The sequence below is a fragment of the Anopheles ziemanni genome, chromosome 2, assembly GCF_943734765.1.
Source record: "Anopheles ziemanni chromosome 2, idAnoZiCoDA_A2_x.2, whole genome shotgun sequence".
Classification (NCBI taxonomy): Eukaryota; Metazoa; Arthropoda; class Insecta; order Diptera; family Culicidae; genus Anopheles; species Anopheles ziemanni.
Genome location: NC_080705.1, coordinates 20854771 through 20881103, shown reverse-complemented (window position 1 = coordinate 20881103; position 26333 = coordinate 20854771). Strand labels below are relative to the sequence as shown.

General features: G+C 46.8%; 1 protein-coding gene across 1 annotated transcript in view; it reads left to right on the top strand.

Annotated features, from left to right (window-relative positions):
• LOC131294107 (uncharacterized) overlaps positions 1-25176 on the top strand; it is a 56989-nt gene extending 31813 nt beyond the window's left edge. Inside the window, exons 2-15 of the mRNA XM_058322189.1 lie at positions 8927-9018; positions 12658-13371; positions 13463-15553; positions 15614-15903; positions 15978-16114; positions 16439-16498; positions 17782-17881; positions 18658-21765; positions 23044-23133; positions 23692-23876; positions 23951-24134; positions 24202-24483; positions 24589-24778; positions 25006-25176. Of these exons, the coding sequence (XP_058178172.1) occupies positions 8927-9018; positions 12658-13371; positions 13463-15553; positions 15614-15903; positions 15978-16114; positions 16439-16498; positions 17782-17881; positions 18658-21765; positions 23044-23133; positions 23692-23876; positions 23951-24134; positions 24202-24483; positions 24589-24778; positions 25006-25126 (7644 nt within the window). The 3' untranslated portion in view covers positions 25127-25176. The remainder of the gene's footprint in view (positions 1-8926; positions 9019-12657; positions 13372-13462; positions 15554-15613; positions 15904-15977; positions 16115-16438; positions 16499-17781; positions 17882-18657; positions 21766-23043; positions 23134-23691; positions 23877-23950; positions 24135-24201; positions 24484-24588; positions 24779-25005) is intronic.
• Positions 25177-26333: the final 1157 nt, after the last annotated feature.

The window sequence follows — 26333 nt, the reverse complement described above, 5'->3', positions numbered from 1 at the left end:
TAGGGTCCATCGGTCTGGGTTGGTTTTTCCGCAAAAGGCACTTGTTGTAACACCGGCAGTCGGTGGTCGGCCCAAGAGACAGCAACAAAAAAACATTATTTACAAATTATATAGTGCCGATGTCCGATGCACGCATTCGACGGAAGGGGCCCGGAGTGGAAGCGGTGCACCAGAAGGAAATGCATCGGCTCCAGTCGCGGCACGGTTGATTGCAGGGAAAAGTGCATAATCGTTGGATTATGAAAATCGTTCATCGATTGCGATAATAGTTTCAAGACAAAGAGGAAAAATAAATTCTTACCTGTACCTACTTATTTAATTACTTATTTTAAGGATATTAAATAATGAAATCTTTTACATTATATTATTATACCAATAACAAACAGCATTCATTCTTGAGACGCAATTTCCGGTGCGCTCCAATCGCCTGTTTTGTTTGTTGTACGGAATGTTTTCGACGTTAAAGAATATGTGACATTTATACTCCCTCAACCCAATCCCCGCTCCATCCTCCGGGGAAGGGTCCCGAGCGGCCATTGCAAAAATAGCTTAACATTGCCCCTGCATCGCCCACGAAGAACTCAAGACCGTCGGTTGTTGTCCGTCCAAAACGGTCACTCCGTCCGTTTCGACTGGACAGACGTCTTCCGTGGCGTCCGGTTCGCGAGTGTGGGGGTCTCTAAATTGCATCAATATTTAATTTATGTGCCTATTGACCACTGCCCATTGCGGGAAACGCAGTCGACGGGGATATGAAACGTAGGAAATAAGAATCAAATAAACGGTGTTTTGTTTGTTCGGATAAAGTCCCCGGCCCAGCTGTCGATTCTTTGTGGGTCACGCTCTCAAGTCGTAGCGAAAGAACTTAAGGTTTGTTCTCTATAATAAAATTATGAATAAATTATCAAAGCAAGCAACTTTTTGTAATCCTACGAAAAGAGCATGTAAATTCACAAATACCGGAGACAACTTTACGGTGTTCCTTACTCACGACACTACGCTTGACCTAACGATTGAAAAAAACACTTTCCTCTAAGGATCAGGTTCGAGACAGGAAAGAACACGGCAATAAGCAGGAAAAGCAGTGTGTCCCACAAGTGAGCCCAATCCAATTTCCAACGTCTTGACAGAGCCGGCCCTGTCAGTCGCGTGTTCTGTCGTGCCATAATTTGATTATTACGGATCTTTTGCTACTTCCTTCGCCTCCCAAAACGGGGTGGCCAATCCCAAAGCCATCGACCTCAGGCCGGTCCGGTGTCTCCACCTCCCCCTCCTCTTCGTTGCTTGGCCGGGAAAGACCGCGGTCACACTTGGCCTGTAATTCGATTTACGACCGGCCACTACGTGATAGTTTAGTTAAATCGTTTCTTCGAGGAAGCAAAATTTCCCAAAGTATGGCCACGGTTTTCTAGATGATTTTTCGGTTTCGTCTTCCGGTGTCTTTGCAAACCAACGGTTCACCGGAGGTCATGAGGTCCCATTCGCCGCTAGGAACTACTACTCAACCGGCAATTGGCACACAAAAAACGACACATACTCCCGGAAGCACTTTTACCACTTGCTGGTCTGCCAAGCTTGGCCGCGTGGTGCATTTGGCTCTGCACGATTATGTCTACGCACCGTCAATATGCTTCCAATGAGAGCGATGAGTTTTCACTTTCCTTCCGACGAAAGAGATGCCGACGTGGGTTTCTCGACCGAACCTTTACAAAAAAGGGCATCGTACGGCAGACGTCGGTCGTTTGGGAGCGGGTCTTGCCGTTCCGAACGATGAACAGGCAGGAGGACCGACATAATGTGCATAGATTGTTTTCGAGAGCCGAGCAAACCCAATTATGCAAAACCATTATTTCATCTGCTTGCTTACGACCTTACCACCGGGTCAGCTGCTTGGAAATTTTGCTAATGAAAATGGATGCAAATGTTTTCTTTACCGGCAAGCCATCGGGACAAGCTTTCGTTGTCTCAAAGTTGCATCAGCAGCATCGTTCGAGCGGAAGTAATGAAACGGCTTTACTTATACTTTATCCGCAATAGAAAATGGCACTTGACGTGCCGCGGGCAAAGGATCATTAGCCTATGGCCCTTTGCATTCGCTTTCGCTCGTCGTAGTAGCGTTCGCAGTAATGAAAAGAAAAACAAACCCTTACATTCTCTTCTCACATCCCCGTTTTGCGGAGTGTCAGCTTCGTCGAACGATTTAGTCAATCGGTAAGGGTTCCCTTTAAGATAAATGACCACTTTGGCGAAAGGTGAAAGATGAAAGGAGGGAAACAACGACGGAAACGAAAGTTTTCCACAAACGCAAGTGGACGACATAAGTGTTCATGTAATCTTTAATTACAAACTGACTCTTTGTGTAGGTTGAGCTTTTGAATTGGTTTGTGACACCGATTGCCTACTTTCTATTAAGTGGTTGAAGGGTTTATTAAAGGGGTTTAAATTACAATAAGTATGAATACATGCCAGATTCGAAGAAAATATTGCAAGTGTGTGCTGTAAGTATTGCGTTGTAAGATTTATAAAGCATTAAACTTAATGAATTAAATTTACAAAATAATGAAATGAATAGTAATCCAGAAGTAACTTCATGTTGACCAGATAAAATGAGATAATCAAACGCCCTTGCAGGGCTAGCCATATTTCCCACCCGCATCCGGTATTTTTATGGAAGAACAGCGCATTCCTTTGCGCGTTTCCTGGTTCCAGTATCCGATATTCCAACTTGCGGAGGCTGGCCAGGGCCGCTGCTAAACATCATCTCCATCCATATCTGTGAGAAAAGATTATAAAAACCACCCAATCCCTCTGTTTCTCAACTGTAAGTTACACAACCGACAAGCTCTAGTGCATTGTGATTTTTTTTCTGTAAATTCTTGACACAAACTCATAAACCACCCTTCCCATTTCCTAACACACACACAATTTGTCAGCAGTACGCATAACTGCGCGAGCTCCTACGCAAGGTCCAGTATGGCGCAACGCCGCGCGCTCAAATGCTTCCGATTTATGCAAAATTGAACAAACCGAGATTCGACCACCTGTACGTGGCTCGTGGTGTTGGTGTCTTCTTCCCTCCATTCTACGTCCACGTTATTTATGTGATTTTAATACACCACGCTTAAAGTAATTTTACGATCGCACTGCGATCATGTGACAAACGCAGCCACCGAGAACCACCCGATAAATCATGTTCTTGGCAAATGAAATTAAAAACCGGTGACACATGTGATATCCTTCTTTTAACGCCGATGGATAAAGAGAGAGAGAGAGAGAGAGAGAGAGAAGATTTTCTTGCGCTGAGTGCGTAGGTTAGTTGAATCGGACGCAAAACAGGGCGAGCGATAGTGAAAAAGGCAACACACCAGGCAGAATCAATTAATCATAATCGTGTGCTACCCAACCCTCGCTCGGAGCGTCCTTATGGGGATAATTCAAGCCACCACACGGGGTTCGCAATCTTAGCCGCGACGCTAAAATGTATAATTAACCATCCCATTGCGCATCGATGTGCAGCAGATTGCTCCTCCTCCGGGTTTTGCGTGCTTTTTGAGATTGGCTCAGGGGTGATTTATTTCTTGGAGTTCGTTCTGCGGAATGCTTCATCCGCGAGTCCCGCCTTGAGCGGAGTGGCCTCGGAATCGGAAGTCCGATCGAGGATGATTTATTTGAGGAAGTGTACGCCGCCGCTAGTGAAAGAAGAACGGCCACGCAGAGGTAGCGAACTCACCACGGGAGTAAATGAGTGCAGAAAGGTTTATTACTTATCACCGTTTGCGATCGCGCCGCGGCTCCTTGCCGTTTCGCTTCACCCTCCGCCTTGAATCATTGGTGCTTGACGTCAAATTTACAGTCCACAAACACGTACCGAACAAAGCGCTGCAAGTGGTGCACCCGCCTCGCTGCACGCCTGCATATTCAAACATGCGTGAGTGACTCGGAAGAAGGGCCTCGCGTCGCGTCGCCCCGGGGAACCACTTCCGGCGAACGGATTCGGCAGCCAGCGATGGTTTTTTCTCCATCCTTCTCCGTTGTTGCATGCAGAAATGGGCGGCATTGGCCATGAAACGAAATGAGCTTTTAATCAGCTGCTGCAAAACCGTTCACGGTGCGATCGCGAGTTGGAGATACGCGTCGGTTTTATGCGTTTTGAACGAGTAGTCTCGGCGGAACGCTACCGGCCGAGATGGAAATGCCGATTCCCTCGTTAGGAACTTATAACCAATGGTTTCCAGTGGAAGAAAAAAATGGGAAAACTAAAAATGAAATAAAACGCATACCCACTTCTACACAAATATACGCACCCCGTTGGGAGTTGGTGATTGTAATTTAATTGCTGCATTTTGGACTAAATTAATTAAGCATTGCCAATCACCGTCGACTAATGAGGCGAGGGAAGGAAAAAGGTTCCGCAAGGTAATACTTTGAGAGATTGTTAAATCGTTAAATTGTTTGATCCTCTCCCAAAATAGCAAAGCTTATAATTGTAGCCTTCAACTATAGGTTAAGGTTTCCTTTTCAAACACTACTAAATGGCGGACTCTGACAATAATTCTCATAAGAAATCAGGAAGCAGAAGCTAGGATTAATAAATTATCCCATGGTGTGGAACAGAATTGGAATCGTGAGTGTCAAACAACGTCATAAAACATTAAACCGCGTTATCGAAACGCAAATGTAATAAGGTAATGGAACTAAGTAACTAAGCAGTCAAAGCGACATCAAATCGTTGGTTGGAGAGGAAGCGGTGCAGGTGGTGGTGAGTGGTGCGAAAAATCACGGTCATAAACATTTGCCGATCGCAAGGGGTAACATGTTCTTGACACGCCATCACTCCAATAAGTAACGGACTGGAATGTGCCCGTGGAGTTGGGACGCGGTGTGGGTGGAACATTCTTACCGAAGGTTGTCATACGCAATTTTACTCCGTCGTCTCGCGGTCGGTAAGGTGTCGGGAATAATTAATCCAACTTTTATGACACAATCACCCCGTATGGAGTGAGGTGCGAAGTACTTTGGATCAGAGGTTGGTTTGATCCAGTTGGATCGCGACTTCCGAGGGTCGAGAAGCCCGTTTCCATGTAAGGCGAAGAGCTCCACAGCTGCAGCAACGACGTCGTTCGATGCAGATTCCCTTTGATAAATGCAAAAGCCGCGAAGATTAACTAACAAATGAAGCTCTTTGTTGTTTCGTTGGACTTTGGCAAAGGAACGATCTGCTGTCCCTTTGGCGAACCGTAAATGGGTCGTCGGTAGTAGATCAATTAGTAGGTGGTCAGTCGCAACTCGTGCTCGTTCCCACTTCAAATTCCTTCTGCAGAAATATGAAACGAAAAATGGCCGCGCAATGATCGTAACCACACGTGCCTGATTTACACACACATGCAGTAGGCAGCTGACCGATACATCATATCTTCCGGATGGATCGGATTACCCACGTCAGTTCTTCACCAAGCCCTCCCTCTAGAAACTGCTGTTGTGATGGCTCATCGATCGCGCCTCTGTTACGCCCTTAGTGGCCTGGTATGCAACCCAAACCAACGCCGCTTACACGCGGTGGCGAGAGAAAACGTGTCGTAGTCCGAATCGATCATTAAATGTTGATGATGATGATGATGATGATGATGATGGCTGGTCTTCGTCAAATAAGCGCTGTTCGGAGGTGCCTCAGTCCGTTCGGTTGCGGTTTGCGAGCTCCAATATCTTGCCGGGCTCATCTGCCTGGCCGCTCGCTGCTAAGTGACCCACTTCCCGCTGCCGGTAACAATACTTTCTCGAGATGTTCTTCTTCAGGCCGGCGGTGAGGAAATTAGGAGAACCAGTGTTTGAAAGTCGCGCAACCACTCGTTAATCCATCGCTAAGCCAAACCCTAACCAAAACAAAAAGAAAACCAAATTATTGTTACTTCTCGATGTGGTTTCCAGTTTTTTGTTTTGTGTTTCGGTACGATTGCTACAACGTTCTTTCAGCGTTGCGGTTTCATAACGACTGAAATAAACGTTGAAAATAAGGTTTTCTGTCAACCGCAGAAAACCGAACCGCTATATTATCCTACAACCACGATGGCCTTGAACAGCTTTGGAGAGGAAGGAATGGTAAACAATTATAGCAAAATTGTCTGACTTTTATACTCTTTTCTTCGCTTGCTGATGAAAACTGAGTGGATACAGAAATAACTTGTCTAGCGGGCTTATACTGGGTTTAATTTACTAAATCTCATTTATTCATAAGTTCAAAGATTTCTCTCCTTAATTATTTACATGAAAACCCTCCAGCGTTTGGATAAAGAAGCGCAATTTTCCGCAAAGATAAAACGAAACTTGCGCACTCGTGCATGAAAGTAAATTTCATCCAAACCAAAGAGTGAAATGAGCCCAAATTCAATCTTCCTTGACGAGCTTCAAGGAAACCGTAGCGAAGTAAGTACACCTTCCACATCCGGTGGCGTGCCTCGCAAAGTCGCGAGATTGATGGTGTTGCTTTAGGTTGACCATAATTGTTTAAAGTGAGCCAAATGTTTCAAATCTTCATCAAGATGTGGAAAACAAAACAAGCGGAGAACGTTGATCGTAAAACATGGATTATAACATCTCCATCATTGCTCACTTCTTCCCAAGGCATTAGGTAAAAACAAATAGCTAAGGAAAGCCAAATAATTCAGCGAAACGATTTTCTTTTGGTAAATTGGCCGTCGTAAATCTATGCTACAAATCAGTAACCGTGTCAACGAAGCGTAACATCAAAGAATAAAGAGGAACATTCTTTTCACTGTTTCTAGATGCCGCCGACATCTTTTTGGACTTGATAGCCGGTTTGAAGGAATGAACTCAAGTCGATTGAATGTCGATCCAGAGTTCGAAGAGTGACTTTGAATGTTAGCGTTGAATCATAGTCGAAGTTAGTATAGTATAGTAGGTAGTTTTTTTGGTATATTTTTTTAGAGAAACTCACTTTTCGACATTCACTCTTACTTCATTTTAAAACAGTCTAAAGCACCAAATGCTTTTTCGCAGACAGTCAATTATGTTCACAGAATTCTACACCCTTTCACAGAAAAAAGTTACCGAGATAAAAGCTTTCGGCAACAAACTTTCATCGCTAGAACACCTCCTCCTCCAGCAGTTTTGCAGTTTTCCCGGCCAACAGAACCCTTTTCGGTTCGATGCCGATGTAAAGCATGCGTGACACAAAGCCTTCACCACCATTCTGCTTGGTGGTGAGACTGCGGTGGTGGTGAAGGTGGGGCTGTGCGGTGTCGTTCCCATGACCTTTCGCCGGCCGCAAGTCTTGAGCCGGCTTAAAGCTTTCCGCCTCCCCCGAGGCAGTGAAAAATTCCCCACCCAACGAACGAGCGTTTGCGTGGCCCCCTTTTTTTTATTACATGGAGTGCATGACGTGACGAGACGCCTGCTGAAAGCATGACACGTTCCTTGGGTTTTTGCATGGAAATAAGATCCCATCCCTACCCTCCTCTCCCTACTAGCAGAACCACGGTGTCGATGCAGCAGAACACAGAAATGGCGTTGCGGGTGGATACGACTCAATGGGCAAATGGGGTTCAAGCGAGGCCCAACATCTATATTGGCTGGGCTTATTATTCGTGCACCGTAGATTCTCGTTGCCATTGAAAGTGGAGTTGCGCCAATATGCATATGTCAAGAGTTACACTGCAATTTCTTCACCTTTCAGCCGCAGGTTGCTCGAGTTAGGTTGCGCAGTTGTACAACTAAGCCATTGAAATTGTTACTGGTAATTTTGAATTTAAAAAAGAGCCCTCCCAAAACCCAACATAAAAACCCTTCCTATGCATTGGTTTACCATGCACGCCGGCACATACTCCTCGAGGCTACAAATTCAAGCAATTGGAGAGAGCTCGCTTTAATTCTATCCGTTCCGGAACAGCACGGTTGAAGCACCGGTTCGATATAAATTCTACAACAGGCAACCATCGTTGGAGAAAACTCGCGAATAAACTTTTGCCCATTTTTGCCAGGTAGAATTTACTGGGAATCAGGCCCCCCCACTCCCGGTTCGAGGCGTGGAAAAGTTGCCTTCGAAGTGGGAAGCGGTTGTTGTAAGTTTTTCAATTTCACGATTGCGCGCTGCGTTTCAACTGATTTTCTGTAGTTTCTAATCGTTGGAACAACATTGTAAAATCAGTAGGATTTTTTTCGTTTTTCTTTTCGTCTCCACAACCATGAGCTTTTTTATTCTGCTATTTTGTCTCGAAAATGTTTATCCAACATTTACCAACAATTTGTAATTTGTTTGCATCACTTAAGACTATTTTAAAGCTCGAAATGAATGAAACGTTCCGTTTCCTGCATCAAATCAACGAATCTCGGAATGTACCACACCTTTTCCACCATTCGATCGATCGGTATTTGCGCCGAATGAATGGGCAATCATCATCAGCCTTTTTGCGCGTTTCCATTAGCGGACGAACTTAATTGACCGGCTCGTTGCCCCCGAAAAGCCCATTCATTGACTGCTCATTTGCACAACATAATTTTAAATTTTAACTGTACAATACTATAAATCATAAACCATTAGGTGTTGAGGTAAATGAAGAGATGTGGTTTTGGCAGATACAGTTGATTCGAAACTCAAAATTGAGGATTCGTTATTCCTTACGTTCATTTTCTGCCACCATCGGCAGTTTGTTTTGTTTGCTTGAAGCAAAACTCGAGCCAACCGAACCGTTATCACGAGTCAAAATATACACGAAAAAACTTGGAAGATAACGTAACCATCTCCTCCGTCCAAGGTCGCCGTAGATAAAAATGATATCGACTTCGTTTGATTTTTTCCCTTTTCTACATCACACAAGACAATGAACCCGCCTTGAAAATAACAATGAAACACACTTTAACGGACATCAATTAACGTTTGTTGTTTTTTCCTTCCTTTCTCTTGTTTTTGCAGATAAAACTGAAGAAAATCTTAGGCTTAACAGTATGCAGCAATGCAGCACTCGACGTGTCCTCCACAACCGGAGTTCTGGCGTATCCGGCAGGGTAAGTTTAGTTGTGTTATGAATCATTTTGAAAATCGACAGCACAATATGATCGGTCTATTTAAAACCTTTACTTGAAAGGTTCGTTACTGCAAAACATGTCTTGCGTTTGAAAAATCAAAAAGCGATGTTGTAAACCCGTGTTGTAAACATGCGCGGCGGGCCAAAAACAACAACATCAAATCACTTAATTGGTTTTGCATGCGAACCGTGCGATTTTGCGATATTTCCTGAGCCATTTTCATTCACCGTAACGACGCTTCATTGCGTCTCACGTCGATAAAAATGCGTTTCCCGGGCCGCCACACGGACACGCCACCCGCCAGAACGCCGGCACGAAACGGACGATTTCTTACCCCCTTTCGTTTGCGCAAAACCGATCGAAAAGAAGGTGGCAACGTGAAACTGTGGTGGTTGAGAAAAAAGGAAAACCCCTTCGGAAGCAACAACCGCAAGTCGCTGCTACCGACGTTGTTTGTGGATCTCACGATCGCAATTTTCCTTGGCGTCGTTGGCGAGTTTTCCAGCATGGTCCACAGCCAGCCACAGGCTACCCCTCGGGTAGGTCCGAGACGCGCCGGGCCGGTTTACAAACACCCTAACCTTAATTTGTCCGTTCCGCAGATCGGAAAGCGGAACCACCGGGTAGTAGTGGTAGTGGTCGACCAACGGCGGCATTTCGGACGCGCCCATGTGGCCACACTGGGGCCAGCGGATCCGAAGAAGCCAAAGCAATGCTGCGTACGGCCATCTCCATCACGCTGGTGGTAGATCAGCACAAGACGGTATTGAACATCGAGGGAAGCTTATCCCTTGACTCCTAAACCACCGCAACGAATGCATGCAAAAGGCGTGAATTTCGCAACGTCACGTCGTGGAACTTCCCACCGCAAATGAATTAACCTTACGCCCGGTGGCACTAACCTTCCTTAAGGAGAAACTTTACATCTCTGCTGCGGGATTACTATCCGATTAACGCCGATTCGAAGCACATACGTGTGTAACAACATTACCATCTACCCAAGTTGGAAGCATGGCCCGAATTCGTTTTCAATCCACGATGGATTAAGGGTTTCCATAATCGATACGGTGCTAAAAGTGGTTTATCGATTTTTGGTGGGTATTACAAAGTCATGCGTGAATGCGGAAAACCTCTTGGTTCGCTTCATTGTCAAGGTTAAACTTGGTAAACTAGGGTAACTTTTAAAGTAGCTCTTTGGTTTACCATGTGCTCGACATGTTGTGTCAGCTATAAATAAGTATTTTATCTTTTAATCCTCAAATTAAGATTAATTTGGGTAAATTTATTTGCGTAACAAAAGACTACCGAATACTCAACGACAATCGAATATGTTTAAACACAACATTTGTAGGCAACGAGGACTTCAAACCTCTTCTTTCAGCCTGATTTAGTTGTCGCGGGAAACGATTAACCAAACGTAACTCAATCTACCACCAGTTCGTCTTCCTTGTTCGTTTCGAAGTTTCGATTGAATACAATCAATATTCATCGACATCTCGGCAATGGCTTCATCAATGAAAACCACCTCATTTTCCGATGCACTGATCGGTGCTTCTGCAAGGGCGTTACTACCACTTTGATATTCAATTTTCATTCGTCCGACCCTGCGCTAACTGCCACTTCGCGACATTAATCCACCGTAACAGGTACTTGGCGGTTGTGTCCCACGGAAAGCAAACCCACCCTCCACAGATGCATCCCGGCCATTTCCCATCTGCGCCAGCCACTAATCCTCCTCTCAGCGATCCAAAGGATGTCATAAATTTTATTTCCACTCCATAAAATGCAAACGGCGTCGTCCGAGATTGACGGACCGCACTGTGCGTGTGTGTATCGTTTGTGTCGGAAGGTGACAGACCTAACGGCAGCCCCAAACTTACACTCCGTCCACAGGTTGGGAACGCTTATCGTATGGATCTGGAACGCCTTTCCCGCTCGATTTCACGGCCGACCGGAGGGAAATAGCGCAAGGCTGCACAAGAGAGGAGTCAATCCGTTCGTCTGCGTTGGTTGGTTTTTAAGCGGAGATGAAAACGAAAATGGCCAGCCCGAGCGCGCGTAGGCACCAACATTTGCATCTGAAGAGGCGAACGGGGCGATTTCGTGACCGACTCTTGGAGCGTTAATATGTGACCATTACTCGGTGAAGGAGATAGAATACAACAAGGGTAAACAATCTCACTAATGCCTGAACACAATGTTCGACGAGCTGAAGATTAAGCCGATAGCCTAAAAATGTTCCTCTAAACAAGTGGACAACTGCGCTATTGCTTCCCAACGTAACTGGCGCTGGAGATGGACGTGTCGAAGGGTACACACTGTCCTCAAATCGTTATGAGTTTATGCAAGTTTCCTCATCAAAGTCTCCCATCATGGCGACGCACGGTTGGTTTTGCTGTGGCAATGTTTTGATTACAGAGGGCGTAGGAAGAAAAATGCACCACCTACGTGTTCGAGGTAATCATGCGGAGATATTATTCATGTTCACGAATTCGATGGTTCATGCTGAAGTCATAAATTGTAAGTCTTCATATGAAAATTGGTACTCAAAGTTTCCGGACAAACTCATGGGCCGCTCATCTCAGTTGAGGATCCCCCACGGAGTGTTTGGACTCAGGAACGGTGAGGAACCAGTCAACAACATTCGACAGCTGATCGGAAAAGTGTTTCATAAGAGCCCTGAAAAGGTTGAAGGTGTATGGCCCAAACTAGACCTCCAGCTCTTCCCTTGTCCCCTCCTCCGAAGCAAACGTCTTCTCACTTGAACTATCTCGATGCAATGCTCGTCAATGTTTGCTTTTCGATTTCGAGTCCTATTGTGCATTGTGAAGCTAGGTATTAATATCTTACCGCACAATGATGGCTCGAGAAGAAAAAAAGGAAAAAGCCAATAACAGCCTCCCTTATTAACGAGTTTATATGCCTTTTGCCCCCCAAAGCACCACGCCGCTGGTGGAGGTCGCTGTTGCGAGTAGATGAAGGTGTCAATGTTCGTTAACGAACGCGTGGCAATCTGGCGCGGTTTAAGCCAAAAGTGTACGTGCACCGTCCGGAACGGGTCAAAGCAAACAGCTGAAGAAGGGAAAATAAACCCACCGAAAACCATTGGGAACCGATGGTGAATATTTCGTAACACCGCTCAAAAATCGGCCCGCGTGAAGTAGTAGCCAAGGGTAAACTTTAACTACCACTTGTAGGGTACCTCCATTCCTCACGCTCAGTAAAACGGCACAATTTACATACCAGCTTCCAGCTCCGATCCTCCGCGTTACCGAAGGTGGTTGAAAAGACTCGAACTCTGCTAATCGTATACTCTTTGATTTGTTTCTTTTACGATACCTTGCGCCCTATATTTGTATCGCTACCATTGTGTGTCACGCCGGTAGTAAACGAGGGCTTTTCCAAATATGGCCGTTGGTGGATGCAATTTCAGGCTTATTGCATTGAACGGTTTGACGATCTGATATGAGCGGAAAACATGGGATTGTTAATAAGTATTTCTCATGTGAATTTTAGACGTGAGCCTAAGTGCGATGGAATTTATTTGAACTCGTTCCTTACTCTTCATCAATCAACAAGTTACTAACGTCGTCCATTTTGTTCACTTCTTCCCTACAGCTGCACCGTGGTGTTGTTCAACTCGAAGAAACTGTCCCAAAACTTCCTGCTCAACACGGCGAAGAAAGCGATCACGGCGGTCGCGTACTCGGAATGTGGCCGTTATCTGGCCACCGGCGAGTGCGGTCACAATCCCTCGATCAAGGTGTGGGAGCTGGACGCGAGCGGTGGGACCGGTTCGATCGAGAACGGAGCGGCCGGTAGCATCGTGGCGGAGTTCACCGGCCACAAGTACGCCGTCAGCTGCGTGGCGTTCTCGCCGACCGGGAAGTACCTAGTGTCGGTCGGCTCGCAGCACGACAACATCGTCAACGTGTTCGACTGGAAGGCGAACCTGAAGATTGCCTCGAACAAGGTGACGGCGAAGGTGGTCGCGGTGAGCTTCGGCGAGGATGGCAACTACTTTGTGACGGTCGGCAACCGGCACGTGAAGTACTGGTACCTGGAGGGCAGCCGGAAGTACAAGGAACCGATCCCGCTGATGGGCCGCAGCGCCATACTGGGCGAGCTGCGGAACAATGATTTCTGCGCGGTGGCGTGCGGTAAGGGCGAGATGGCCGAGAGCACGTACGCCATCACGCGGAACGGTCACCTGGTGGAGTTTAATGCGCGCCGGCTGCTGGACAAGTGGGTGATGTGCCGGACGAATGCCGCCAACTGTATGGTCGCCAGTACAAAGTACATTCTCGTCGGATGTGCCGAAGCCATTGTGAGGTAAGTGCGTGGAGAGGGGGGGAGTGCGACGTCGCGGGAAAGGAAGCTTCTCAACTCAACGAACCGCCATTTTTTAATTTCTCTTTTCCAGGGTGTTTAACGCCGAAACGCTCGAATACATTACGACCCTCCCGAGGACCCACTTTCTGGGGGTGGATGTGGCGCAAGGTGTGCACATAAATCACATGATGGCGGTCCCGCAGGGTGCCAAGTATCCGGACACGATCGCGATCGTGTACGACGAGGCCCGCTCGAAGGTGACCTGCGTGTACAACGACCACAGCCTGTACATCTGGGACCTGCGGGACATCCGACGGGTGGGCAAGAGCCACTCCTTCCTGTACCATTCCGCGTGCATCTGGGGCGTGGAAACAGTGCCATTCAGCTACCAGCTGCAGCAGCTCAAGCACGGTTCCGTTGACACGCTGCCGTCGGACTGCTTCATGACCTGCTCATCGGACGACACCATTCGCGTGTGGGACGTGGACAGCTGCGAGACGAACGAGGTGTACCGGAAGAACATCTACAGCAAGGAGCTGCTGAAGGTGCTGTACATCGACGACGAGCTGAACTTCATCAAGGACACGGACAATCCGATACACAGCACGGAGAAAAACTCCAGCTACGATGGACGCAACGGGGTGCGGTGTATCAAGATCAGTCCCGAGAGTCGCCAGCTGGCCACCGGCGACCGTAGTGGAAATATTCGAATCTACAATCTCAGTAACCTTAAGCTGATCACTACGATCGAGGCGCACGACTCGGAGGTGCTGTGTCTGGAGTACACGAACGAGCGCATCGAGCGGCGGCTGCTGGCCAGTGCGAGCCGCGACCGGTTGATCCACATATTTGATTGTGAGGCGAACTATCGCATCCTGCAGACGCTGGACGATCACTCAAGTAGCATAACGTCCGTGCGCTTCCTCGGGGCAGGCAAGCAGTTCCAGATGGTGTCCTGTGGAGCCGACAAGTCCATCATCTTCCGCCACTTCCAGAACAATGTGTTCCTGCGCGGCAACAACTGCTCGGGCAAGAACACGCTCTACGACATGGAGGTGGACAGCAACTGCAAGCACATTCTGACCGCGTGCCAAGACAGGAACATCCGCGTGTACAGCACGCAGAACGCGAAGCACACCAAAACGTTCAAGGGCTCACACTCGGACGAGGGTAGCCTGATTAAGGTGAGCTTGGACCTGAGTGGCATCTACATCGCCACGTCCTGCACGGACAAGACGCTCTCGGTGTACGACTACTACTCGAACGAGTGTATGGCACGCATGTACGGCCACAGCGAGCTGGTGACGGGGCTCAAGTTTACCAACGACTGCAAGTATCTCATCTCGGCCAGCGGTGACGGGTGTGTGTTCATCTGGCAAGTCCCTCACGACATGATTGTCACGATGCAGGCACGGCTGTCCCAGCAGGCGCTCCGCTCTGGTCACCAACCGATTCCACGCACCCTCCAGCCCACCAACCCGTTTACGGATGCCATTCTAAACCACCCGCCACCGGTTGTGCCGAACACGCCCGTTGGTGGTCCAATGGCCGCCGGTGAGTTTGGCTCCCCGCCCAACAGTAACTTCCTGCTCGACGATCCGCCCGTCACCCCGGGCTATCGATTTTCCGACGTCGGCCAACTGCCACAGTGGGCCAAACGAAAACCGACGGAAGATCAGTCCAACTCACCCGTCCTCGGCAGTAGCCCTAGTCAGAGTGGAGGTAACTTTGGTGGTATCGCACCGAAACCACGCGGTCGCTGGGGACAGAAGGGCGGTGGTCAGCTTGACGATCCAATGGACCTGCGGAACATTGTTGCCGACAGCAGTCCACTAAACATGACATACGAACGGTCGCAACAGACACAACAGTCACAGCAGCAAAATACACACCCGCCTGCAACAAACACTCCGACGTCCGGGTACAACAGTGGCAGCTCGAAGGATGTCTACAGCAATGCCTACCTCAGCGAGGACAGCTCGATCGACAGCGGTCGAGAGAATCGGCGAGATCTGAGCTCGTTCTTGCACAAGAAGATCACCGAAACGAAGGCCCTCAACAGCCTGAATTCGGAGTCCAACACCGAGCACGACGGCGACGTCGAGGATATTTCGGATGGGGAGCGAACAAGCTCGGACCATGGTATGGTGTACTACCCATCGGCAGCACCATCAACACCAACGTGAGAATTTTGTTTTATTGTATGTAGTGAATGCAATTACTCAAGTTTACTGTTTTACAGAGACTTCAAAATCAACGAAATCGACACCAACGAGTTGCGCAAGTCCATGCGACGGCAGAAGCTGGAAAAGCATGGCCTTAGCATAGCGCCTCAGCAGAGTGCAGCGTCCGGTACGGGAACCGGCACGTCCGATGACGAGGACGAAGGTTCAACCCCGAGCGGTGACAACGCGGATCGATCGCTGGCTTCCACACTCGGTGGTAGCTCGGAAAGTATTCCGCAACAGTCATCCTCTACCTTCCTGCAAGCAGTTCTCGATGGTCCGGGAAGTCTTTCTGATCGCGAACGATGTAAGAGCAGTTTTTGTTGTTATTTTGTAACATCAATGATGATAATTGTGTTTCTTTTTTTTCCTTCTGGCCAGCACAAGCACGTAAAAGTATGAGCGCAAAGCACAACAACGATTCCAAAATTACCACCAGCCTATCGAAATCGTTCGCCAACAACAAAAAGGAGGAACTGATGAAGGTGATCAACGAAGCGAAAGCCAAATTGGAAAATGTGAGTATACTGAACGACGGACTGCATAGATTCCATCCCTTCCTATCCTTGTTACGGAACTCATCCTGTATCTGTTTCCTCGGTATTATCGATCGATCGGGATGTAGACACGTGTTAAACAATTAGTATCTTTTTTCCTCCCATTAACGCGCAGTCTGTTTTTCCACCCCATTATCCATTTTTTTGCGTGTGTGCATCCATGTGTGTTTTGTGTTTGTGTGTTGATTTGCGGTCGAAAGTTTGCTACGTGATTTTTCTACCATCATCTCTCCTACTCATAAATATAACCCTCTTTTTTCTGGTGCAACCTATATATTTTTCTAGGGGATTATGTTACATAATAAGCGGGACGGTAATACCCCATTAAATTTTGCTCAGTTCAAGGTGAGATAAGTGTGTTCTCTGTTTTTCTTCGTACTGTTTTAACTTGGAAAACTTTACTTAACTTAAATTGACACAAACAGCTTGGTGCTCGTATGAAAACAATTAAACACTTTACTTGAACAAAAACTGCTGTCTCACACTGCCTTTGCACAACGCACCACGCATTGTGTGTGTCGTTCAAATGTCCTTATACAAATAATTATTGTTTTATTTATTTAATCCACGTTTTAAACTATATTACTCAATGTAACACCAAATCAGTGTGTTGCCTAATGTTTTGCCTTTGTTTTAGGATCTATAAATGTTACACAAATAAACCACGGTTAAAAAGTGGAAATCAAAAAAAGCTGCTTCAATAACGCTTATTGCTCTTTCTCTTCTGCATAAAGTCAACAAAAACTTCACGAAATGCTAATCTGGCTGCCCTAACATGTCTAGCCATACAAACGACTCTCTCATGATGTGTGCCCTCTTTAGGGAGTATGTTTCTGTCACCCAGGTCCGGCAATCAAAACACCATCAATCAAATCTGATCCCGTCATCGCCGCCACACTTCGGTTCGTTCAACCCACCCTTTTGCCCCTGGTTTGGTTACACCAAAGTACCCCTTGTTGCGAATCGGTGCCGAGTGCGGTCATGGTTCGTAATTAATCCATTCAGGTTGCAGTTTTGCAAACGCGTCCTCCCACGCGGTCGCTTTGTACCTTCGGCACCCAATCGCCGACGAATTGAGGACGGGCTTGAATTTCCGTCGTATTCAATGATCTTTGGTTGCGGTCGTCTACAGTGTTCCCTAGCCGGATGTTGAATTTATAATAGTCTTTACTGACCGAATGGAGGTCAAAAGCAATGCACTGTGTGCACTTTGTGTGCTGGAAGAATTATGCTTCGTACGCGTATCTGCTTAATTACGCTTGTTGGTCATTTAAATTGCCACTTCGGATGGTCGGGAAAGTGCATTGACATTCAGAAACCATTTTTTAATCAATTGTGAACGCAATGATGTCAAGTAAAAGACATACATTATGTTGGATTTTGTTGCCAGTTTAATGCATCTACTGCGCAATAACAAATAACTATTCTATCGGAATAATCTTTAATTAATAGCTGTTCTTATTCCCGCCAACATACGTTGGCAAGTACATTTCCACTCCCAACCGCAAATGACCACTTTTTGCTAAAACCTTACCCAAACACTTTTATACTAATGCAATATATTGGCTTCCATGTTCCCTTCAAGTAAAAAGAGGCAATTGGTTAATCAATTTTTAATATATTCACAGGTTGGCTACCGGTCCGGTCTACGCGCTAGTCAAAGTATATCCGACCTAAGCCACTCGATGAACATGTCCGGGGCAAGTCCGGGTCGTACGCAACGTATCGGTAAGTATTTTGCTTCATTCTTTCTGGGCTTGTTCAACCACGCGACACTTTCACGCAAAAGTTCGTGCTGGTATGGTTTTTATTTGTACGGTTCTTTTATTATAAAAAACTAACCCATTCGCCACATGAACTTCACCCAGCTAATCTTGTGTAGTGTTTTGTGTTTTGGTGTGGCCACAGAAGTTACTTCTCTTTTTTGCCTTCCTTCACGGGGCCAGCTTTATGTTTGGACTTTTTCACCTCACTTTATCGCAGAATCGTATTGGACCCTCCCGGCAGACGGGGTCGATAGAGGACACTAGACGCTAAAACAGGGCAGCTTTACTTTGGTCAATTTTCCCCCCGTTTTCGTTTTGGTGTAGGTGCCGCTCTTGACCGTAGAAAGTTGACTTACACAATTTTGAACGTTCAAAAAACGTTAGAAGTATTTACTAATATAGAACGATCACCGCTACAACTGCCGCTAAATCTTTTGCGAAATCATATTGAATCTAAAGAGGTCTATTTTCGTTTCTTCTTTGTTTCAAAGATACAGTAATCTTTCGTTCCATTCTATGACAGTTTGTTTCTAATCATCCTGTTCAAATCAACCAACGAAAAATGCCTTTTATTTCTTCCCTTTTTCCATGCCGCTCGGTTCTCGTTGATCGATTCACGTTGACGGAAAATGGTGCTGGTTTGTTTCTATCCATTTTCTAACTGTATAACTTCTACGTTTTGTCCGCGTCCACAACGCTAAACAACTTACATTTGTCCGAACCTCGTTGGGAACATAGGTGTAGATAGTAGTTCAGGTTACCGAATGTATCCGCCAGCTGCTTGCGGAGGTCCACTTGGTCCATTGGGGCCACCCTATCTGTCGAACACGTCAAACTTCCTGCATAGTGCTGCCCCGCGAGCAAAACTTGCCCAAAATTGTATCCTCATGAATCAAATCCAGCAGGAGCTTCCACCGTATCCGCACGACATTGGTATTTACGATCAACCGACGGTTCCCCAGCGTCCCAACAAGCTGGACCTGGTAGAGTTGCCACCCGTACCCGCCGATAAGCTTCGGAAGCATCCAGGCATACTGAAGAACTATAAATCTTGTCCTGTGTCGCCGGTGCACGAGGAACAAGAATGGTCGAGTCCATCGAATCACGACGAATCGTCTTCGCACAACGCTAAGCAGAAGCAAAACCAACACGATCGTACCGGGCGGCAGGTACGTCACTCGATGTACTACGAGGATGCTAAGACGATCCTCAGTATGATACACTCCGACACGGAGAAGATGATCCGTGAGATTACGAGCAAGTATGGTGATCTGGACGATATTCAACCGGCCGGTGGTGCTGGCTCTTCGAAGGATAAAGATTCCGAACCACCAAAGGCTGCGGAGGAAAGCGTTCCAGTTTCCGCAGGGAAACCCGCCACCGATGAGCAGCATGAGCATGGCTTCCTTTCAGAGGACGAACCGAACTTTAGCTCCGACTCCTTAGAAGATTGTAGCCTCGATCTGGACCTGGCGGACAGCCAAACGAAGGTGCCAAACAGAAGAAAATCCTGTGCCAAACATTCCGCGGCAAGTAAGAAAGGGCTTCCACTGCCGAAACGGTCCGTGTCCGACTACTTCATCTACGATCAGGCACCGCAACCGGGCCCGCCTCCGTACCGTAACGTATCCCTCTCGGACATCCTGGACGACGATGAGGCGATCCGGCAGGCTGAACATCGTTTCCTCGAAACGCAGCGCCACTCGAGCGCCAGCTTCTTCCTCGGCCAGCAGTACCCGACGCGCAAGAGCCAGGAGAGCATCCTCTCGGATGAGTTCGGAAGCGGGGGCGGTGTAAGCTTCTGCAACAGCATGGAGAGCATCCTGTCGGACGACTCGGAGTGCAAGAGTGCCCCGCTGGAGGTGTTATTCGGGAGGATTCGTCGAGATCATTTGGCGGTCGGGGGAGGCGGGCACGGTCGTATTGGATCTAACTTCGAGTACAAGCTGGAAGCCGTCGGTGGTACGTCCAAGTCGTACGGATCGAGTCCGAACGCGGGCAGCGGGTTCGATTATTACATGCAAGGGAACTACTTCCACGCCACGGCTGCCGAAAGTAGCTACTACGGAATGGATAGCTTGGAGTACGGGGTCGCGGGAGGTCGTATAGGTGAATCTCGATCGCCACAGCACGGTCGCGTCGCCAATCGCCAAGGAGTCCCCGGAATGCCAACATCTTTAAGTTACCCCAGATTTCTACCGAGCATGCTGGTGGCGGCCTCTGCACCTTTGTCCTCCGGTCGGGAAGAGCTCATGCTCGATGTGGAAGCCTTTGAAGGGGAGGAAGATTTCATTCCCTCGCTAACGTCGAAAGCTGCCCAATATGGCGGCGCAACGGTTAAAAGTCTCAGCAAAGACTTTGCGAACCAGCGGAAGCAGATGAACTCAAACCCGCTGTACAACTGTAACGATGGTGGTGGTGGTAGCGGTGGCGGGGAATTGTTCGTACGCAAGACGGTCAATGCGACGACGACGAACCACCATCACCATCAGATCACCCGATCGGACATCTTCGGTGGCCCCGGTGGAGGTAACGGTAGCACCACCGAAGCGTCCATCTACGTCATGAAAAAGTCGTGCAGCTTCGAGATCGAAATGGGCGGCCGAAGGATAGCGCGCAACTCGAAAAAATTCGAGCAGAACTTACAGCGCTTCGAGCAGGAACGAAAGCAATCGAACGAACGCGCCTACCAGCATCAGTTCGGTGGCACGCTGGAGATGGATTACGTGCCCCACAAACCCCCGGTCGCTCATCGACGCTCGGCCAGCATGAAAGGTCGCGGAAGGGTACGATCGAAGGAGAAATTTAACACCATCATCGGTCAGATGACACTGTCGGCCGCCGAAGGGGGCGGAGTAGATGCGGACGGTGTGGATACGGTGTCGGTCGGAGGCACGCTGCGTGATTTCGTGAACCGAGACTTCATGCCCGGAAGCAAGATGATGTCCGTGTCGATGGGTGGTGGGGTCGTGCGTCGTGCGGAAATCGGTGAGGAAAAGTCGTTCGAAGTGTACGTGGCGGAGAAAGGGGTCAGCGAGGACGACAACATGGACAGTCTGGAGATGATTTCGAAGGCACGTAGCAGCTTTGCGCGGAAGGAAAATTCTACCGATTCGCTCGACGTTCCCGACGGCGGAGATGCGACGGAAATTGGCGTGGAAGCGGTAGAAGGGATGGAACCCGCGGGAGATAATGCCGCGCAAGAGATTGGCGATGACGCGATCGTGGCGGAAGAAGCGCTGGAATCGCCGAATAAATGCCGTCCACCAGCCGCACCGGGTGGAAGTGAGTTGGAAAAGCTGATCGGTTGTGGGCTCCTCTCGAGCGGAGAGTACAACAAATTCCTCGACATTGAGAAGAAGATCGACATCATCAATAAGCTGGTAGAGTTGGAGGAACGTAAGCTCGAACAGGAGCGTACCGCCAAGGAATATCGCATGCGGCCGTTCGAGTGCGACCCACGCCAGAAAGGGTACGTCAAGAGCCTGACGGAGAACTTTGATCGGCTCGCGAAGGACGCCCAGGAGGAGCTGGAAAATGAAAAAAGCTGGTACCTGGCGAAGGCGCGTATGAAGCGCAACTTTAGCCTACCGGATGTGCTCGATTTCGGCGCGGATCGTTGCTGTCAATGTGGCCAACGCGAGCGAGACGTCGATGAAGAGGAGGGCGAAGAGGAGGATTGCGCGTGTTGTTGCGACCAATGTGACGGAGGACACCATCGCGGGGCGTACAAGCAGAAGGACGAGGAGGAACTGTCGGAAAAGGAGGAAAACTCGATGGCGGCTGCCGTTGCGGCTGTTGCGGCGGCTGTGGCGGCCATCAGTGCCGCGGCTGATGCCGATGAAGGTTTTCTATTGCATCAACTAGTTTGCAACATTTGTTTGTTCTCCTTTGTTTTCTTCTGTTTCGTCTCGAGGAGCCCTCGCTGTTGCGAGATGTTCGTTTGGTCATTTATTTATCTTCAAGTGTTTAATGTTGCACGAGTTTCTAGTGTTTTATGCTGGTGTCTACTGGTCTATTTGTAGTTCTACAAATTCTTTCTTTGTTCTCCATCCTGCATGAAATGTATAAATGACCAGTGTCCCAGTTTTGTTTCCCAAACTTTTTATTCTTCTTAGTGGTTCATTGTTTTCTAATTTTTCCAAAATGTCTCAACGTTCAGGATGATTTCTAGCTTCGTTTTGAAACTTTATGTATTTTCTTTTTGCCATCTTCAGTGCGCTTTATGGTTGTGGTTTGCTTATATTAATTGCTTCAAGGATGTTTAGCTTTTCTACCTCTTATTCACTTGTCTTACTGTACGTTAATGTGCAATGTATGAATGTTTCAAAAACCTTACATGGCTGGAGTGTAAATTGCTTCGCTTTGCTACTAAAATGTCATCACCGATAATAAAACCAATCAACCAGTCTACCACCACATCGTTACTTACGAATTACTACACGGAAAATAATCATTTACACTCCATAACGAAATTACGTTCGTTTTAAGGGCCTTCTAAAATCTAATTAAATAAAAATCCATCGTGTAACTCAATCGGGTGTCGACAAAAGAATACCATGTTCAAAACAAAAATTCATGTTCTCTGCTAGCTCCAATTAAATATGTTTGCGCTACGCATCATCCCACAACAGTATCTAATTAGTCTGTTCTACAGTTTTATAACGTTTCATTCTTTGTAGTTAACGTACGAAAAACAGCTAGTCGGTTGTAAATAACTTTAATGTAGTACTTTTTCATGCGTTCGCACTTAGTCGTTGAAAGCGTTGAGTTTTAGAACGATTCAAGTGATCCTATTTCTAAAATGTCTACCATCTATGGTTGAACCGGACCGCTAAATTTAAATTATATTTCTCTTTCTTTCTTTTCTTTGTCTCTTTTTATCCTCCTCCTCCACTTTGGTATCCCGTATCCCGTTCGTTTGTTCCATTGTTTCCTGTGCGGATTTCAAAAACGACTTTTGAAAACACAATGAACGCGAAAATACACCCCGCCCTTTTAAACAAACAACCCACCGTTCACCAAAACTGCAATCGTGTGCTGCCCCCACCACTGTTCCGAAAACTTTGTAAATCTAAAACAAACAAAAACCCCAATTACACCATCACACAACACGTTGTGTAGGCGGTAATCCCCGAAGCTTAATCTCTGCGCAAGATAGTGAATCATCGATTAGACGTGCTTGCTCGCTTAGTGATTTGAGTATGGGAAAAGGTAAAGCAATGATTTTTTTATTTTGATTCGTTTTTCTTCTCTCTGCCACTTTATTTCTGTTTGATGCTTAAACGTCTTGTTGATATTTATTCCAATTTTTCTCGGAAGTCAGTTTGTTGTTACAGTGTTTTCTAGTTATAAAAAGTTCTAAAGTGTGTTCTTTATTGAAAACAAAAACAATGTTTGAAATTTACCTTTTTCATAATGTTCAAGAGTACTTCTCATTACGATCATTTTATTATTTGCATGATTATAGTTTGTTGTGAGAACATTATGAGTTCCAATTTACAAACTAACAACTGTTCAATTATAAATTTCACTATTTAATTCTACTTTCGTTTTACAAATCTCTTAAAATTATCATATCACTCGTGAAAGTCCTTTGAAGCATCCAAACTTTTCCATGTATATGTACGTTCTATTATAGTTTTATTTTATTAATGCATATATTTTTTTATCGTTTTCTTCCTATTTTCGAATGGCATGATATGTTCACTGCTTTCTATTAATGGCCGTTGCTAATGGCCATCCAAACCAACCGCAAATAAACATCCTTAGGTTACAAATCACCCAATTCGTCAACAGCTGGCCAACCGTACAAACCGGCCGTAGGAACCCGACTCACCGGCACGCCGACGCGAAACACGCCGAAACGTAGCACCTCGTCGGTGGGAAAGGGTGGCGCATCGCTGTCCGCCGGAATGGGTGTACGTAGCGTTTCGGTGGGAATGCTAAACCAGGCGGTATGTATCAACGAACTTGCGAGGACTGCCACAACGAACGAGTGTATTAATTTGTATTTGTTTGTCCATCGCAGAGCGACTCCGAACCGGAACCTGCGAGAGACCGCGGCGGGCTTCTAAAGCCGACAATTTCATCACAGAACAAAGTGAACGGCACGGGCAATGGCAGCGGAAGCCCTAGTGGAAAGTACATCAATCCCCGCAGTGCGGCAGGCATCATCAACCGAAGGAAAGGCCTTCAGAATGCCTATAGCAGTGGTATGTTTGAGGAAAGGCCAACAAAATTCACCAACCAAACTCATTGCTTTCTTTTTCCTGTTTGCAGTGAATATTTCCACCACCGGCCAGGATGAGTCCAGCTCGGAAGAATCGCCCACCAGTACGGTCAGCATCACACCAACGAAGCCAGCTGTTCCGCCACGCCCGCGAAGCATCGCCTTCGAGCACAAGCGGATAGCGAACGTAAACGCTAGTCTAAATGCCAAGAAATCGGTCACCGTCGTCGGACCAAGCACCAACACCAGCACCGTGAGCGATACGAATGGCAGCAGCAACAACAACGGTGGCATCCTGCCAGCGAAGGACACCGATCTGGACAACGCAGACCGTAAGTCAGAAGGACGGAGTGACATAATCAGCGACCCAGCCATAAATAATGCAACAATGTGATTCGGTTTTGCCTATAAAATATTTCCTCTCTCCCTTTCGCCAGTTACCAACCAGCTCTGCACGAATATCATCAACCAGCTCGTGCAAACGACCTCCTCCGTCATACAGTTGCACCAGCGGCTGAAAGCGAGCGACGAGACAAGCATCAACGGACGCAACAATTCGCTCATGCTGAAGGAGCTCGAAAATGCCGTCATCATGACGCAAAATATGCTCACCAAAGTCACCAACCGGTAGGTATGCACTTCCCCGCAGTCTGTCTGCCCGGATATGGATTCAATTAACCAACCGGACTAATCGATCAATTATGCACAAGCCGTCTGCAATAATCGGGTCAATTCGGGTGGGGGAAAGTGGATTAAAATGTCATATCGGTCATATTTACGCTGGTTGAAACGCAATTTGACTTTTCATTTTTTATTTGCCCCCATTTAAAAAATATTCTTCGTCTCTTTTTTAGCAACCACAACGACGGTATTAACAATAACAACCTGAGCAATAACACCAACAATCAAATCATGTACGAAAAGTGCGTCGACATGCTCAACCAGGTGCAGAAGCATGTGAACAACAATGGTTAAGCTAGGCGACATCACCAATGCGAAAGTTGCCGTAGTCAGCGGACGAATGCAAAAAAACAGTAACATAAGAAAACATTCCTCGATTTTGTTTCATTGTAAATACGTGTTTGTACGTACACAAGAGATAAGTTTTACAGTTTCTTCGTGAAAATGGTAGTGTGTTCGATGTTACGGTTTAGTTTGTTTTCGAACTTTTGCATCGCAACAGCGCACTGTACGCGGTACGTAGAGCTCCGATGGACTTGGGTGCGGTTTTCAACACGGACACGAATTTAGGAGGCAAAAAGAAATAATATATCAGCGCCATATCTAGAATGATTTAACTTAAGGTACGAACAAAGGAAAATGCGATACGGAAAGCAATGTAAAAGGGAAAAAAATACACATTTTATTTAGTGAGAACAGCTAGTAAGATTAGTCTAACAACAAGTTTGCCCAAGCAAGCAGCAGCGAACAAGAGACAGTTGTTTAAGTTTACCAACTAGGTTCGATTCTAATTCTACTAATAAGCACACGATAGGTTTTTCGGTTCGTACGCGAAAGGAAACCGATTCGTCCATAGCCAAGGAAATTGTTCTAGCAGTAAATTTTGTTAGGCCGAAAAGCGGTAACGCGGCTTGTTGATTTAATTGTGCATTGCAATATGAATTATACCAAGCAGCCCCCGCGCTTGCTTGTACACTAAGCCGTCCATGTATGTGTTTTTGTTTAGTCGAGGTACACTTAGTTAGCTTAGTTTGTTTATCAACGCGGAATGTGCAGCGCAATGTGGACCGGCGAGGCTTTGTTGATTTGAATTCGGTAACAGTCTTTCTTTTTGTGCGGCAAATGGCTTTCTGCACATCAAACAACCGATTTTCTTCCCACTTTGCCGTACTCTAAACGATTGGGAGAAAATATTCATAATACAATCTACGCTCTCATCACTAATTTAGAAAAAAAACAGGTGTATGGGATGAAACGATAAATGCATGACCGTATGGAATAGCCCTAATCAGCTCCCATTGCTAACCAAACCACATACATATTTAAATCATATTGATTTACTTCCCTCAATCGAATTAGCTACAGGTAATAACTCAACTCTGAAAACCGGAGACAGAATAGGAAGAGAAAGTAAGGGTCACGAATGTATTTATGTCAGTTTGCTTTCTTTCTTCTTCGTGGCGTTAGACACTATTTGCGTCCAGCCAATCGGGTTCATGGG